The sequence below is a fragment of the Homalodisca vitripennis genome, unplaced genomic scaffold, assembly GCF_021130785.1.
Source record: "Homalodisca vitripennis isolate AUS2020 unplaced genomic scaffold, UT_GWSS_2.1 ScUCBcl_8177;HRSCAF=16180, whole genome shotgun sequence".
In the NCBI taxonomy this organism is placed as follows: Eukaryota; Metazoa; Arthropoda; class Insecta; order Hemiptera; family Cicadellidae; genus Homalodisca; species Homalodisca vitripennis.
In genome coordinates, this window is record NW_025784290.1 from 8,649 (window position 1) to 25,163 (window position 16,515).

General features: G+C 31.9%; 1 protein-coding gene across 1 annotated transcript; it reads left to right on the forward strand.

Moving 5' to 3' along the window:
- Nucleotides 1-785: 785 nt before the first annotated feature.
- On the forward strand, nucleotides 786-15,781 carry LOC124374382 (inter-alpha-trypsin inhibitor heavy chain H4-like). Its single transcript, XM_046832605.1, has 3 exons — nucleotides 786-909; nucleotides 10,034-10,122; nucleotides 15,710-15,781. Exons 1-3 carry the CDS (start codon nucleotides 799-801, stop codon nucleotides 15,717-15,719), a joined length of 210 nt encoding a protein of 69 aa, XP_046688561.1. The 5' UTR covers nucleotides 786-798; the 3' UTR covers nucleotides 15,720-15,781.
- Nucleotides 15,782-16,515: the final 734 nt, after the last annotated feature.

The following is a 16,515-nucleotide window of genomic DNA, read 5'->3' on the forward strand; positions in this document are numbered from 1 at the left end:
AGATAGAGTTAGCCTTAATGATTTGCTATCTATCTCAAAATTTTTTACCATCTCCATGACATGCAAATCATGTAACAACACAAACTCAACTTAATACCCAAGAGACAATGGCATATAGGTTGTCATATCTTGTCAGTGTGCAAATTTTTGTAGCTTGTATTTTACATTTAGCAATCTTTTGTATATAACAACCTAAAGAGGACTAGACATTTAAATGTTGTCTTCCCATTTTACTGATATTCATAGTGTAGCAGTTGATTTGAATATGGACAAAACTAAACACAACGTAAAGCAACGTATTTGTGTTGGTTGTTATTGTTTTATCTATATGTAAAAATAATTATATGGTGCAAAGTTTTTTGTTAATTAAGGTTTCATTCTTACACTGCTTATAAATTTTGCTTATCTCTTTATATATTTTTAATATGCAGACCTAATTGGCATTCAGAAAGTATATTTCACTATAGGATTCACATTTGATGGGATTGATTTTGCACATATTTTAAAGTTGCATGAATAAAAAATTGTCAACTACAGCTGTTCATGTTAACGCTATAATGGCGCTAACCAATATTGGAAATAGAACTTGGGAAATCATGAGGATTTTTATTTTTATGATGAGCTTTGCACTTAAAAATAAATTTAGTTAATAATTGATTTAAAATAATTTGTCAAATGTAACAGTTTAAACAATTGTGAATATGGTCATCAATATAAAATTAATTACCGGTAACTAAAATAAACTGACCATCATTATAATTGTACCATTTGGCTGTGTAGGACACCTGTGGAAAAGACATGGGCTTATTTGACAATCCAGCAACTTTTGGAACAAGGCTGGACTCATTGGATAACACCGAAGAGAGAAACCAAACTAAAGAAGAAAAAGCTCTTAACCTAGCTTTACAGGTAATTATTTTTTAAAAGATTTAATTACTTATGACCCAAAGATGGTGGATTTATCTTATAGATTGTTATAGGTAATATAATATAATATTATCTATATAGATCTATTACATTTAAACTTACTTGGAGTAAAATTTAAAAACTTATAACTTAAAAAACACAAAACATTTCTGAAATAAAAGAACAGTTTGGCTTGGGCAATCGTAAATACTGTTGATTACTGAGTCTAGTATAACTAGAGTTGTCAATAATTTGTCCAGAGTTACCACTTAATATGAAAAAATTACATAAAACTTTAAAAACGCGTATAAATATCTCAATGTTAAAATATAATTTCTAACAAAAAGTGAAAATGAATGTTTCCTGCTATTAGCATTACATATCAATCTAATTCATTTTTTCTGAAGGACTATTAAACTAGATAAACTTATGAACTTACCACACAACGACAATCCATACTACAGCCTAGAATTATTCAAAGGAAAATAAGCCAGTCTCATCACTGAGGGAGGACAAACTGATTTTCAAATGAAAAATTGCTCCGGCCAAGTGATGAACTATAGAGATTTTTTTTCAAAGAACTTACATGAGGTTTCCACGATAAGTTTTCATCTAGAGTCAAAACCTAGATACTTTAACCAGACTGCATTTATTAATTACGCTACAATCAACATAGACCCTTGCTGCAATTTAATTGAATGTATTCTTAATGATGTGCTGAAATTACTGGACTAGGACAAAGAAAAAATGCATATAAATGTTTTTGATACATTCAATGGTAATGTATTACAAGCAAAATATACCGGGGTGAGTTTTTTTAAAGTGGATCTAATAGCTAACTTTTTAATTACACAACTTTAGCAATACACTTTCAAATTTTTTGAAGAAGGCCGCCATTTTCCAATATGGTGGCCAACTTTAAAATCTTTTAATGGAACACCCTGTATTTTTATGTTGTTTTTAGATTCTAATGTACAAAATAAGGACATTTTTGCTTTTGAGAGTTTTTCAATATCTCTAATGGTTCAGGAGCTACGTGGACTGGAAGTTTTCATCATCAGTCCGAAAAAATCTGAAAACTGAAAATATACTAAGAGAATACATGCACAAATGAACACAAGTCAAATTTAATTGCCTAATATACTAAGAGAATAAATTTTAAACGTGTTTCAAAATTATTTATCTCCATTAGGTAAATTTAAAACAGATTGTTTTTAAATAGTTACCAGTGAGACGTATTTTATAAGCAAAACTTTTAAATATTTGCTAAATAAACGTATGTGCATATTATCGAATCTCGTTATTATTATATTTAAATGTAAATATTGTTCATAGGATAACCCTAAAGTGTAATAATTACATTAGCTATAAGGTTATAAGTACTTTTAAGGCATGAGTTTATTTCTCTTTGTTAAAGCACTTTCCACAAATCTTTCTGGCACATTCTAGACAAATGGCTGCTCCGCATTGCTGGCAAGGGTTATTTTGTTCTCCTTTTTAGTTTGCGGGGGACAAGTGGAAACATGTTTTTCGAACTTCAAAGAATTCTGGTACATTCTCTAGGCTCATCTTCAATCTGCAGAATCCTCTTCATTGAAAGTGTCAGCTCACGCGGCAAATTTTTTTACGGTTTCCATTCTGCGTACCATGTGAGGATGAGTCAAGCTGTTTGGCTAAGCACACTTCATGTACTCAAACCGACCCAAATCTCCTAAACATCTCTGTAGCTTTGGTGAAGAATATAGCTTATTTACACCACATCCAACGTCAACAGGAGTAAAAAAAATTACTAAGGGCCAACGCCGGTTTCTTCGGCTCGCCGTGTAATTTGCACATTTTTGGTCTACTCCATCTACAACCACCCTTTGCCATGTTATAAAATGCGATTATTTCAGGCTTTCCTGAGCAATCGTCTGTAGGCAGGTGTGTGGTGCATAGATGAAATCCAAAATCACAGCTTTAGATTTTTTTGGGACATCTGAGACTAGGGTCTTGTCCTTCCGTAAAAACATACAAGGATGAATTTACTACTCTTGATTTGTCAGGCTGAAATTGAGGTGGAATCTCAGCTTTGTTCTTTTTAAGAGTCCCAACATACGTGAGATCTCTTTTGAGAAGTTCCTTTTCAATTTCTATTGAACTAAACCAATTGTCAGCTGTAATATTCCAACGTGACCCTTCAATTGGTTTTGCCAATTTTACAACGACTGCTTGAGATGGAATAAGCAGTCTTTCTTCTTCCTGAGATAAAGACCTGCCATCACTTTCCTTTCCCATTGTATATGTACCAATTATAAACATAATGGGTCCTAGCATCAGTCAAGCATAAAATTTTGATAACCATTATCGAGCCGGTTTTTTCGGCATATACATTTTTTGAAACCACAACCACCACGAAACGGAGCCAACATTTCATCAACCACACATCATTGGACCTGGAGAGTAAACAAGCTGGGAATTTTCAATAAAACATCTTGAATATTTTTGACACAGCTGCTGACGGATCGTTCTTTTTTCATTCATCTCACGGTCATCAGAGTTGTCAAACCCGCAAATGCCAACAGTTAGAAATAAAAATCTATTCTTTCTCATTGTGCAACGAAATATATCACGGCCCGTTCCATCAGTTGCAAACAGACTTGTCAATTGATTCATTGCTGGACTTGAATATTGCGGTAAAAACGAATAGACCAATAATTAATGCTTTTAACTCCATCATATCCAAATCAGACAAATATGAAAGAGATTTGGAATAATTACGTCTGAGCGAAGAGATCTTTCTGTTTGTCCATAACAGAACCTCCTCCAATAAGTCTTGACTGAACAAAAGACCCCATACCTTCTCAACAGAAGGTTTTGCTCCCTAATTGTTTTGCTCTTTTGTTTTAGTCCAGGAAGTTGAACTATAATATTATGTCTTCTAGTTCGTACATTGAGTGGTGGACTTTCTTTTCTCCATTTGAAGGGTTCCCGTTTTCCTACTTTTTTCCAAAGAAAAAATTTGTTTGTTGTGGTGATTGAGCAATATACTCATTTAAATTCTCCTCCTCAAAATCCTCACCAGCTTTCCTGTTCCGACTCAGAGTCATGAGGGCTATCAATTTGATAGTCCGGATCTTGATCGCTGTCATAAGGATCAGGTTCTGAGCTAGGATTGTCCAATACGTTAGATACCATATCTGCTAGATACCTATCGAATTCTTCACTACTTACAGTTACTTTACTTTTTAAATTACTCTTCAGTTGCAAAAACGAATGCTAGTCTAGTCATTGGGTGCTAGATTGGAGCTGTGTGTGGAGCTTGAGTATGTTATTTGGCATGTGGATGGGGCTTATTTAATGTAGCAAAAAGGACCCCTTTTCAATAGTTTTTAATGTTCACTTAATAATGTCATGGAGAAAACTTTTTGAAATTTGAGAAAACTTCTATGTTAGCAAAAGAATATGCTTAAATCTGGTCATTTTAGGTTTTTTTAAGGCAATTTTTAGGAACATTTTTTAACCTAAAATAGTGAATTGTATATATATATATATATATATATATTATAAAAAATAATTAATTTCATGTATAGTGTTGTAAATTAAATTTCAGTAATGTAAACACTCATCTTGATGTGAAGAAAACTTTTATTTTTGAAAGAATGAAGTAGACTAGTTATTGAGAGTAAAACAGGATTTCTCATCAGTGTGAGTAAGGTTCACCAGGAGGGTTAATTGGAATGGCTGACTATCACAGATGATTGATGTAATATAACGAAAAATGAAATTTATTTTATAAAATCAAATTAATATTACAAAGGAGCTTATGCTAGGTTTAAAAAAGATCTATAGGTATGAAATTAGAATAGCAAAGTTGAGAGCCAATGATAATTTTTATAACTACTTCTGACAACAAGTGTAAGGCAGCTTGGAAGGGTCATAAATTCAGAAGTGGGGAGGGAGAGCAGCAAAAAAATCATAGTTTTCCTTTCTCAGCTGAAAATTTTAACGATTGCTTTGTAAATATTAGTAATGATATTTACCAAATGCAAACCCAGCCAATTATTGTAAATGTAGAGAAAATGCTAGAAACAACACATGTTAACATTGTAAATAATTTTTAAATGGAATGATGTAACTGTACTTGATGTAGAAAGATGTATTAAAAAACTCAGTAGTTCAAAATCCGAAGATTTTTTATGGTTTATCAAATTATGTATTAAAGCAATGTTAAAGTGTTTTGATATGTCTGTCCTTTGGCCTATTTGATAGACTGGAATGTTTTTTGAGGGTATCTATCCTAAGTGTCTGAAGCTTACCATTAACTAATACCTATTTTTAAGAAAGGAGATTTTACTCTCAAAGTAATTATCATCCAATATCACTAGTCCCAGTTATGTCAAAAGTTGTAGAAGCTATAATTAAGGAACAACTCGTTAATTACTTTGAAATAAATAGATTTCTATCATCAAGTCAATATGGTTTTAGGAAAGGTCTTTCTACCATCAATGCTGTAGAAAATATAGTGTCCTATGTATTTCAAGGATTTGAAGAAAAAAATTATACTCATGCAACCTTGTTGGACCTAAATAAAGCATTTGATATTGTGTCTCACGATATTCTATCAAAAAAACTAGAATTTTATGGAATTGTGCAAAATGAAGCTAAATCTGTTAAGGTCATACTTGATGGATATATATCAAATGGTTAAAACTGGTGAACAACAATCAAGCCTGCAAAAAGTATTAAACGGGGTTCCCCAGGGCTCAGTACTTGGACCATTTCTTTTTATTATTTTTACTAATGACCTCCCAAGTTTCTTATCCAGTGGTTGTGTTTTATATGCTGATGACACAATATTGTTAAATGCAGAAACAGATCTTAATTTATTACTCGAAGACAGTGAAACCACATTTAAAAAAGTTTTGCATATGGCTTGAAAATAATAAATTATTACTTAATAAAAATAAGACTGGAAAGAATTGACTAGGAATAAATATAGACTGCAAGCTTAGTTGGAATGAACATACAAATGAATTGTGTAAAAAATTGGCTAAAGTTCTTTTTATTAAAACATGTACCAGTTGGGAACTTATTTTAAATGCTTATTACTCTTTTTTCACTGTCCACCTATTATATGGTACAACTCTTTGGGGAAACTCCTCTGGGGCTCAACAGGTTTTTATATGGCAAAAGAAGGCGATTAGATGTATAGTGGGAATTAGGAAAACTGAATCATGTAGACCGCATTTTATTGATCTAAGTATTCTAACGTTACCCTGTGTGTTCATGTTTAAGTCAATTATGTATGTTAAAGACCATTATGCAGAATTTAATTTAAGAAGCATTAAACATGTGTATAACACCAGAAATAAAAACCTTATTGATGACAAATTTGAACGGCTAAGTAAGACGAAAAGTAATTACATACATATTGGCATAAAGCTTTTTAACAAATTACCTCTAAATGTAAAGTCTTTGTCTGTAAATAGTTTTAAAATTAGTTCTTAAGAAATGGTTTAACTTAGCTTTTTATAGTTTAGACGAATTCTAAAATGTTTCATTAGATGACATAATATTTTAAGTGTAACATTTATACATATATCATAATTTATTCTCAATATTTTGTAATTTTTTATTATTTTTTGTATTTTTGATTGTTTAATTTTATTAATTGTTATGTTTGTTAATTGTTATATTTGTTCATTGTTATATTTTTGTTAATTGTTATATTTAGATTATAACACATTGATAAACAACAAATTATCTTACATCAAATTTACCACTGAAGTCAAATGTCTACTATTTTGTTTATATCATTGTGCTACCATTTAATTGACTTATGTGACAAAGCCCTATTGTAAACATATGTTATTTAAACGGCAATGAACAAATTGAATTGAATGAATATTTTTGTATTAAAAGAAACTTTAATGATATAGTGACCCCACATTATTAAACCTAGTGACATATGTATTTGGAAACTTCAACAATCTGAGCTACAAACTTGGACTCGAATTCTAAGTTGAACCTCATCATTTATAATTAACATCATTGACCTATCATTTTGACACTTAGCAACATGAAGATTAAATTCATGTACATTTGAAATGGTACCTTAACATTTGGCGTCCCCCAACACCGTAGGGGACCATTATCCACCGTAATAATTGAAACTATTTCATTTGGCACCATTAACATAGGGGCATATATTCAGCATAACCATAACTCTTACAATATTTAAATTTGATTTATCGGATTCCCCAAGTAAAACTCACCAAAGAATAAAAAATTAAGATTTTAACAAATATTCTTTAAGTAAATTAAAAAAATGTTTTATTTTTTTTCTAGTATATGGTTTACGTAAACAGTCTAATAAACATTGTTGACTCTCTTTTAATAATTAATTAATTTTTTTTCTGAGCCATTGAGGTAGACAACATACTAGTTACTTGGCGCTTTGCCAGGACCGATTGCGAGTCATTCGCTGGTTACCGTGGTCACCATTTGACATTACACTGTTCACTTAGTTCACAATATTTCCGCTAGATATGGTTGATATGTCTCTTACTAGTTGTTTTAGATGCCACAAATAAATAATTTTATTTTCATACTGTGGGTAACCTGATTTTTAAAATACACCGTGTCCCAAAAAAAACTGAACAACTTTAAAGCCTAATAAAATCCGCAAAGTTAAATTTAGATTATTATAAGCATGACCCACATGAAGGTAGAGTTTATAAAGTTTTTTTTTTAATGTTAGTTGTAAAGATCAGCTGTTTCATTGTTGTTTGCTCAAACTGCTTAACCCCAAAAACATAACCTACAATAAAGCAGTCACTATGAATGCACCAGGAGAAAGCGCAGTGTGTTGAGTGGTACATTGAAACCAAATCAGATATTGTAGTGCAAAAGAAGGTTTAGAAGAACACGCTATGGTCGCCATCCACCATCAAGGAACAGCATTCGAGCCTGGTATGAATAAGTTCATGTTAAACTGTGCAGCATAAAACATTCAAAAAACAATGGTAGGCCTAAAACTGCCAAATGAAGCTATTGAGAAACGTGCAACAAACATTTCTACGGAGTCCTCAAAAATCTATTTCGCACTGCAGCACGTGAGTTAAATTTATCAAAATCCAGTGTTCAAAGAATTTTAAAGAAAAATTTGAAAATGAAACCTTATAAGCTGCAAATTTTGCAGCAAATTACTCCAGATGACAAACTTAAACGTAAACACTTTGCAGTTACTGTGCTTGATCGTTTAACTGCTGATGAGAAACTTTCTAAAGAAGGTAGTGTTTTCTGATGAGGCCACGTTCCATGTATGTGGAAAAGTGAATAAACATAACGTGCGTATTTGGGGTACAGAAAGACCATATCAAGTTCGGGAACATGTTCGAGACAGTCCCAAGTTAAATGTGTGGTGTGCTATTTCCTATGACAGACTTATTGGCCCGTTTTTCTTCAATGAAAAAACAATTAATGGTAACATTTATCTAGACATGCTAGAAAAACTACGCTTACCCACAGCTAGAAGACCTACAGCCCAACGTTTTTTTTCAACAAGATGGTGCCCCTCCGCACTGGAACTTATTTGTAAGAGAATCACTTGATGACACTTTCCCTCGTCGGTGGATTGGGCGCGGTGGTTCCATAGCCTGGCCCCCACGGTCCCCAGACATAACACCATGTGATTTTTTTGTCTGGGGATTTGTAAAAGACCAGGTTTTCAAGTCTAAAGTGTTAAACATTCAAGAATTGAGACTAAGGATTATCACGGCCTTTTCCAAAATTAATGAGGAAATGCGTCATCGAGTGTGGGCAGAGTTAGATAGCCGAATCGACTATCTTTTTGCCAACAATGGAAACCATGTTGAGGTTCACAAATAAAGGTTGTACCCAAAATAACTTAAGATTATGCGTGTTACTTTAAATCAAAAAATTCTTTTATATGTGTGTTATTAAAATAATTACAATCTAATAAAGTTGTTCAGTTTTTTTTGGGACACGGTTGTATTTTGTGTCTTTCTGTTGATCAGCTGATAGCTCATCTTGTACACTGTGTTTCTCTGACTGTTTGTTTACATTGTGTGATTCTGTAGTTGGTAGTCTTGTACAGTGAGTGTGAGTATAATTCAAGTGACAGTGATAGTGATGAAAGCTTTGAAGATTGCATTATATCCTGATCTAGAAACCATTTCACTAATTTAGTTGTAGACGACTTAGACCCTGAGGGATGGAGGTTCTTTAGTATTTCAAAATATAAAAATGACTTGTCTGCATCCAGTGTTGTAAAATATAAATCTTACTATAGAACAACATAATTACCATAGCTATTGAATGTTGTATGGAACAATTTTAAAAAATCAGCGGTAATTATTTAATTATGTTTGTTTGTTTTAATTTGAATTTTTAAATATATGTTTAATTATTTTTTCCTGTGAAAAATATGTTATGAACTTAAAAAAAACTTTAAATACACAATTTGAAATGTTTTATATAAAAAGTGTATTGTTTTTGTTTTTTTGTTTTTTTTTTTTTGCAAAAAAGTTGTATGCAATTAAAGTTTTTAAATAAAGCATTTTGTTTCATTATATTTTATTTGTAAATGTAGAGGAACAATTATTTAAAAAAATGTTTTAAATTTCATTGCTCTATCATAAACCAAATAAAAATTATTACGGTAATAACTAAACTAAGTCCTTATTTTCATCGTAAATCAATTGCTGCTACCAGGCCTGCAGGGGCTCTTATAACTACGACCTCAATGGGTTAAAGAGCTCTATTGTGCGATACTCATCAATTGTATGAGCTCTGGTGTTGTTTTGGTGTCTTCAGCTATCCACAATTATTGTATTATTTTCCACAAACAAACTTGATAGTCTCATATATACACACAATCTAAACTATTAAAATTACAGACTTGGATAAAAAATTGCCTTACAAATTCAAGATTTGCCTTAAAGATTCTCAATCATCATCCCTTTTTTGCTGAAGCAATTGAGATATAGGGTTCATGTTACATACTTTCTTTAGTCTTCAATAAATACTAATTATATAGCACAGATTTTTAAAATCACGGATCAAAACCACATCATATTTAATATAAATTATATTTAATATAACTCAATAATAACTGTTCCAGTATTCTTTTGTGACTCCGCTCACTTCTCTTGTTGTCGTCAAGCCGAACGAAACTGAGTCTGTCCGTGGACACAACACAAGTGAAACCTGGTGAGTGTTCCAAAATATATCTCTTGTGTTTCATACCATTGTTTTATACAGGGATAAATTGAAAATAATTTTTTTCACTTACAACTAAGAGATTCTTTACAAGTGTTTAATATATTTGTCACTCATTTAAAACACATACCTGGGACAAAATTGTTTGTGTATATTGTTGTTTACTTAAAACAAAAAATCAATGAAACGTGTCTTTGCGTTTAGTTATAATTACGTTGCTTCTAATATGACATTCAGGATGGGTAAGGTTGGTAGTAAAGACCCACATCTTGTTGAGATCCCATGTTACATCCACAATAGAGAGAGGATGGCACAATATCTGTCAGTTATGTCATCTTGGGTGAAGAGGAGACTATCTCTGTTCTAGTCAAAACAGACAGGGCAGACAATACTCCTTTTACCAATAAAAAAGACCCATCCACTCCAACAGAAAGATTAGGTTTAAATTTGTGGCTAATGATGTGCTGCTTATGAACATCCATTTGGTTGCCCAGATGTAAGTCACACATAGGTTTTTGCTGTATCCGTGTCAGTGTCCTGTGTAGGTTCCATTGACAGGTTAACACTAGGATGGGTCGAAAAAATTCATAATTTTTGAATACCAAATCATAAAATCAGTTTCAAGTAGATCATTATCATAAATAAAGTATTTGTACGTAGAATAACTGAACATTTGTAAAAAATCTTATTTAACGTCTTTTGAGTCTTGCATTGTGCTATTCTATTTGTTAAATGTGATAGAATCTCAAATATATTTTTATTTGATAGTCCAAATAATTTATATCAAGCTGTGGCTAAATATAGTTATTTCTTATACTATCTACCCTTGAATGACTTGTAGAAAGAGATATGTTTTTCTTAGCAAAGTTTTACTAATAAAAAGTACCCTATTTTAAAATTATACGTAATACAAATGTACAGTAGAAATGTTAAAAAGTTCTGGAAGAAAACCATTGAGTTTTAGTCAAAGATAAATCCCATCAAAATTAAAATTGATTTTTAATATTGCTGATCCAGATAGAGGGAGTCTCATCGAATGTTTTTGGAAAGCCCAGGAATTATTATTGTATCTGAACACCTAAAAATATTTTTTGATGATTTTGAAATTCACTGTTATTGAAGAAGAAGGAAGGCACTGGTTCATGTACATTGCAAGTTACTCACCATAGAACAGTGATGTTCAACAAATCATTTGTTGTAACAGCTTACAGCCACAATCTGTTAGCATCAGCTACTAAAAAACTTCTTGCAGTGACTAGCCTTAGTTAACCCTAGAACGGCTGTGGAGCTACAGTGTAAGCTTTGGCAGGCCTTTATTACAAATCATCGTTTTTATTGTGAAATACTGATCCAAATTGAAAGTAATAAAATGAATTTGCTATTTGATTTGCAATTCATCTTTGGTAATCTGTATAATCACAATAAAATACTATATTTTAAACATGAGAGTTTACACGCTACTAGCTAACATTTACATCGTTTTTGAAAAATCACATCGGGATTGGTTTGTAGATGATGACCAACCAAACTTTACCACTGAAAAGCCTCAAATCAACACTAAATCATACCAATTGCAAGTTTATATACTGGAATAAACTGTTTTTGAGCTATGAATTATTTATTGTATGTCTGCAATCAGTATGTTGCTGTGTTTCTAAAATTGCCATAAGTATTCCTATTTGCCATAACTACTAAAAGTATTCCTATCTAAAGTACAGTAGTTATTGTTTGTGTAATTTATAAGTTATTAAATTAAATGCTATTTTACATTTACATTTATAGGATGGAGAAATTATTTCTATTTTTACTAAGCACTTGCTTTTGAATTCTGTTTCCAAAAACCAAATTCTTTTTACTACTCATGGGTTTTTTATGTGCTCATATAATCTATTATAATTGTTAATATTTACAATGTACATTTTATGCTCAATAAAATATATAACACACTAATAGTTTTATAATTATAAAGAAAAATGTCTGTAAAGGACCAGAAAACAGCTTGTTGCTACAGGGAGTTTTTATCCCCATGGACACCAGCATCCGAGAGGCTGGTACAACCAAAAGCCGCTGAGACCTATTATATACACTTGTACAGTTCTTTACATTTCGCTCTGTACTGCCCTGAGATTTTATGTAAATTGAATGATTTCTGTTGTTTTGTAGCTTTTTATATTGGCTATTGATTAACATAAATTAAAAGTACATATTTGGTAATAGTATGTAGTAATATGTATGTCTTCATGAAAAAAAAAAATTTACATGAAATAATCACTTTAAACCAAAAAATCTGTAAAAATATATGTTTGTATTGGAAATATTTTTAATTAATAAAGTGGTTACATTAAGATGGTTACATTAAGTACTCATAATGTAAATTTTAGAACATTTTTGGTACTTTGGGATTATACCCGACCACACCCAGACATGATCTTTATTTGACATTTCGCTTCTACTGATTACTAGATTAGCGTAGAACAATATTTCGGTAATATAAAACAGGAATTGTCTTATCGCAAACCCCTCCCCATCCTCAGACAGAGGTCAAAGTCAAGCGATCTAGTAGATAACGTGATTGCAGAGTCGCGTCGCTTTGTTGTACTTCCGTGTTTTACCTCTACATTTCTCCAAACACAAAAATTCAACAAAAACAAACATTACCAAACTAAAACTAAACGTCTTTATTGAAAAATCACTCAAAACTTGTTTTTATTCTTGATCTCATTCCGCCACCCCAAAATGCGAGTGCCTCTAGTCATCAGAGCGGGCTTCGGCAGCACCCGCGCTGATGTCAATAAAAGAAAAACATCCCTCGAGATAGTACCTATCAGTAAAATATCAAATTCTAGAGGGGCTGATCAGAAATATAAATTGAATTTTAATGGAAAGGCAATTATGAACCTTGCAAATCATGTGATCGGCCGTGCGGCCTGCCGTAATCGGGATTCCTCGAGAAAGATAAGATTAACAGCGACAGCAATACTGATCACAATACCTGGAAATGCTTGTAAGTTTGTAATTTTGTAATTACAAAGTTGTTTTTTCGTTCTATCATGTTTGTTTCTATAAATTTATATTTTTGTGTCCTTCATACTGGTGTGGTCGGTATAATCCCAAAGTACCACATTTTTATTTTTAATAACAGATTGGCCAAAAATTTTTATAATAAGTGGGAAGTGCAAAAGAAGAATAATTAACAGCTGTCTTAAGGTCATTAGTAATATAACGTTAAAATTGATAAAGAGAGTCCTTATTTACTTTAAAACAAAACCAAACCAGTTGAAACAAACTTTAAAAGCTTTCAATAAAGTAAAAAATTGTCTTTTCTTACATAGTTAATCAGACGGATTTTGACGGTTTTAGCGTGAAACTCAATGGTCTGAGTAATTTGTCTTTGGTGGTTTTCTCATGAACCTTGGTGGTCTAACAATCGGAATTTGGCGTCCAAAGGGTTAACGTAGCTGTATCAAGATTTAATGACAGGAGGAATGAATGTGTAAGCGAATAAATATGGTAATTCTTTGTATTTATTTCTTTATTTTTGCACTTTTCTTTTACAGCTGTTGTGGTACATCACGTGATCTTGTTTCTATAAGGTGTGTTCAAAAAGTAACATACATTTTTTTAACATTTATTTATTTCGTCTTAAATGAATGTTGTCACCTTCAAAAATAGTCCTCATCACATCATAACATGCACTTGTGCCAGCACTTTTTCTAATCCTCGAAACACTTCTCAAACTCAATTTTTTGGGATAGCCTTTAGCTCTCTCAGCGATTTAATTTTTAATGCCAACAACTAAGCTTGTAAAAAATGACGGCATTATAAAATATAAAGAAAAGTATACAATACAAAGAGTTAACATGGAGGTATGTCTGGAGAATATGGAGCCCTGGGCTATCATTACAGTACTTGTTTTTGGCGAAAAATTCCACAAACAAGCAATGAAGTGTGAGCAGATGCAATTTACATGGTGCAAAAGCTATGAATTGTTTTGCCACAAATCCAGGTGTTTTTTCGGATTGATTCAAGTAAAACGGAATTGAACTTGCCAATAGTACTCCTTATTGACCATTTGACCTTGTGGCGAGAATTCATGATGCACTATGCTATTAAAATGGAAGAACAAAGAGAGCATAACCTTCACGTTCAACTTCACTTGTTGAAGCCTTGTTTTGGTCTTGGCGATCCAGAATGCCTCCACTGGGATGAATGAGCCTTAGTTTCGGCGTCATAATCCGTAAACCCATATTTTTGTCATCTATCATAACACTTTTTATTAATTCTGCATTGTTGTTGACTTCATTTAGTGACTCCTGAGCAACTTCCCTTTGCCGCTGGTTTTGTTCAAAATTCAACAATTTTAGTGCAAGTGTTTTCTGCCACACTCATACTCATATAATTCAAAAATATTTCATGCCAATTGACATACTAATATCATCATCAACTTCTCTGATCGTAATATTGCAATTGTTCATAACCAATTTTTTCATGTTTTCATTGATTATTGATGTGCTGGGGGTGTCTGAAAAAGTTCATCATCTTCAATGTGCATGGCCATCCTTCAAAACATTTATACCACTTGTAAATCCTTGTTTTACTCATAGCAGACTCACCATAGGCATTTTTTTACATTTCACACACTTTGGTTCACTTGATTTAATTTTTCACACAAAATGTGATACAAATTCTTCAATCCATTTCTTTTAACAAACAAAAATCACTGAGTTAATAAAATACATTAACCTTAGCAGCTGCCATTGAAAAGGTAAACAATGAATACAGCTGTAATTGTATTATACTTCAGGAAGCATGATTATAATAAAATAAGTATTTTATTATAGTTATACCAACATAAAAAAATTTTGACAATCAGACTCCAAGCCTGCAATACTTAAAAAGTCCCATTACTTTTTGAACACACCTCATATATTGTAAGAAGAGATTTTAAACAACCAAGTAAAACTTAATTATACTTTATTATTATTATGTTACGTTGTGTAGAACTAGTTGGTTTTATTTGTAATAATTATATACACTTAAATATATAATGTATATATATATATATACATGTGATACTACATATATACACATAGTGAGCTTGAAAAGTCTCAGAATGGTTTAATAATTTTTCCACTGTTTGTTGTTTATACAACAATGAGACATGGTTTATCAATATTACCCATATAAATCTATTTGTTTATAAGATTATCAGGTTCTTATCACTTCAGGGGTAAGGCCCTGCAATTAGTCAGATGAAAATATTGAATTAGAAAATAGGTCGAGATATACATGAAATTAAAGGTCTATTAAGTAGAACACAATGCGCCAAGCCAGACCTCAAAACGGTTTTACCCTATCCAACAATAGTTAAAAAAGTTATAATATTGTTATGTTTAATTTATGTTTATTAACACATTTTTGGATTGATTGTTTTTATATTACAGATAATCATGTAATTATATTTATTGACACAAAGTAAGTATAAAGAATTACTTATAAACCTAACTTCTTTTAATAAAATAAGAATTCATTCACTACCTTTTCAAATTACATAACATAACCATATTATTTGTGACAGGTTCAAATGACATGTTGGGAAGCAGTTCTTTTATGCCTGCATGTGAGTTTTTCTCTTCAGTTTAAAATATTTGTAATGTTTTGTAAAATGGAAAGTAAACATTCTACGAGGCATATCCAGAAATTAAGTGTACTGAGACTCTCACGGTGTGAAGGATTTTTTTTACATGTTGACTACACTGGCCATGTTGCCTGTTTCCTACCCTCTGCAACGAGACTGGTTCAAGGTAAGTACATTGAGAACTATCAATATGTTTAATGGAAAATGTCATTCCGATCTCCGCCTAGTACGAAATATGAGGTATCATCTCGTTTGGAAAGGAAAAACTCCAATTGAGGTTTATAATGAAGTAAGAACTGCATATAGTGATAAAGCTATGAATCTTTCATGTTTTTCAAATGGTGTTGGGAGTTTAAAAACAATCATTACAATCTGTGCATGAAGATCAGAGAAGAGAAGGGGAAGACCTTCAGTTTGTGAACTAATATTCTCGAAAAGATTCAAAATGCACTCCTTAATGATCACAGATTGACTGTGGATGAACTGTCTGCAATATTTCAGCAAGTCTCCAGATCTCTGCTACACAAAACCATCACAGAAAACCCTTGGACTATTGGAAAATGTCCATGAGGTGGATCCCAAAACAGTTGACCGATCAACACAAGTTGAATTGAGTGGAGGCTAGGCAATAGTTTTTTGAAGATACTTACAAACTCCTTAGAAATAAAAATATTCTGTGCTCCATCGTTTGGAATTTTGCAGTTTTTAAGTCATTATAAACTTCCAACTGGAGTTTTTTCTTCCAA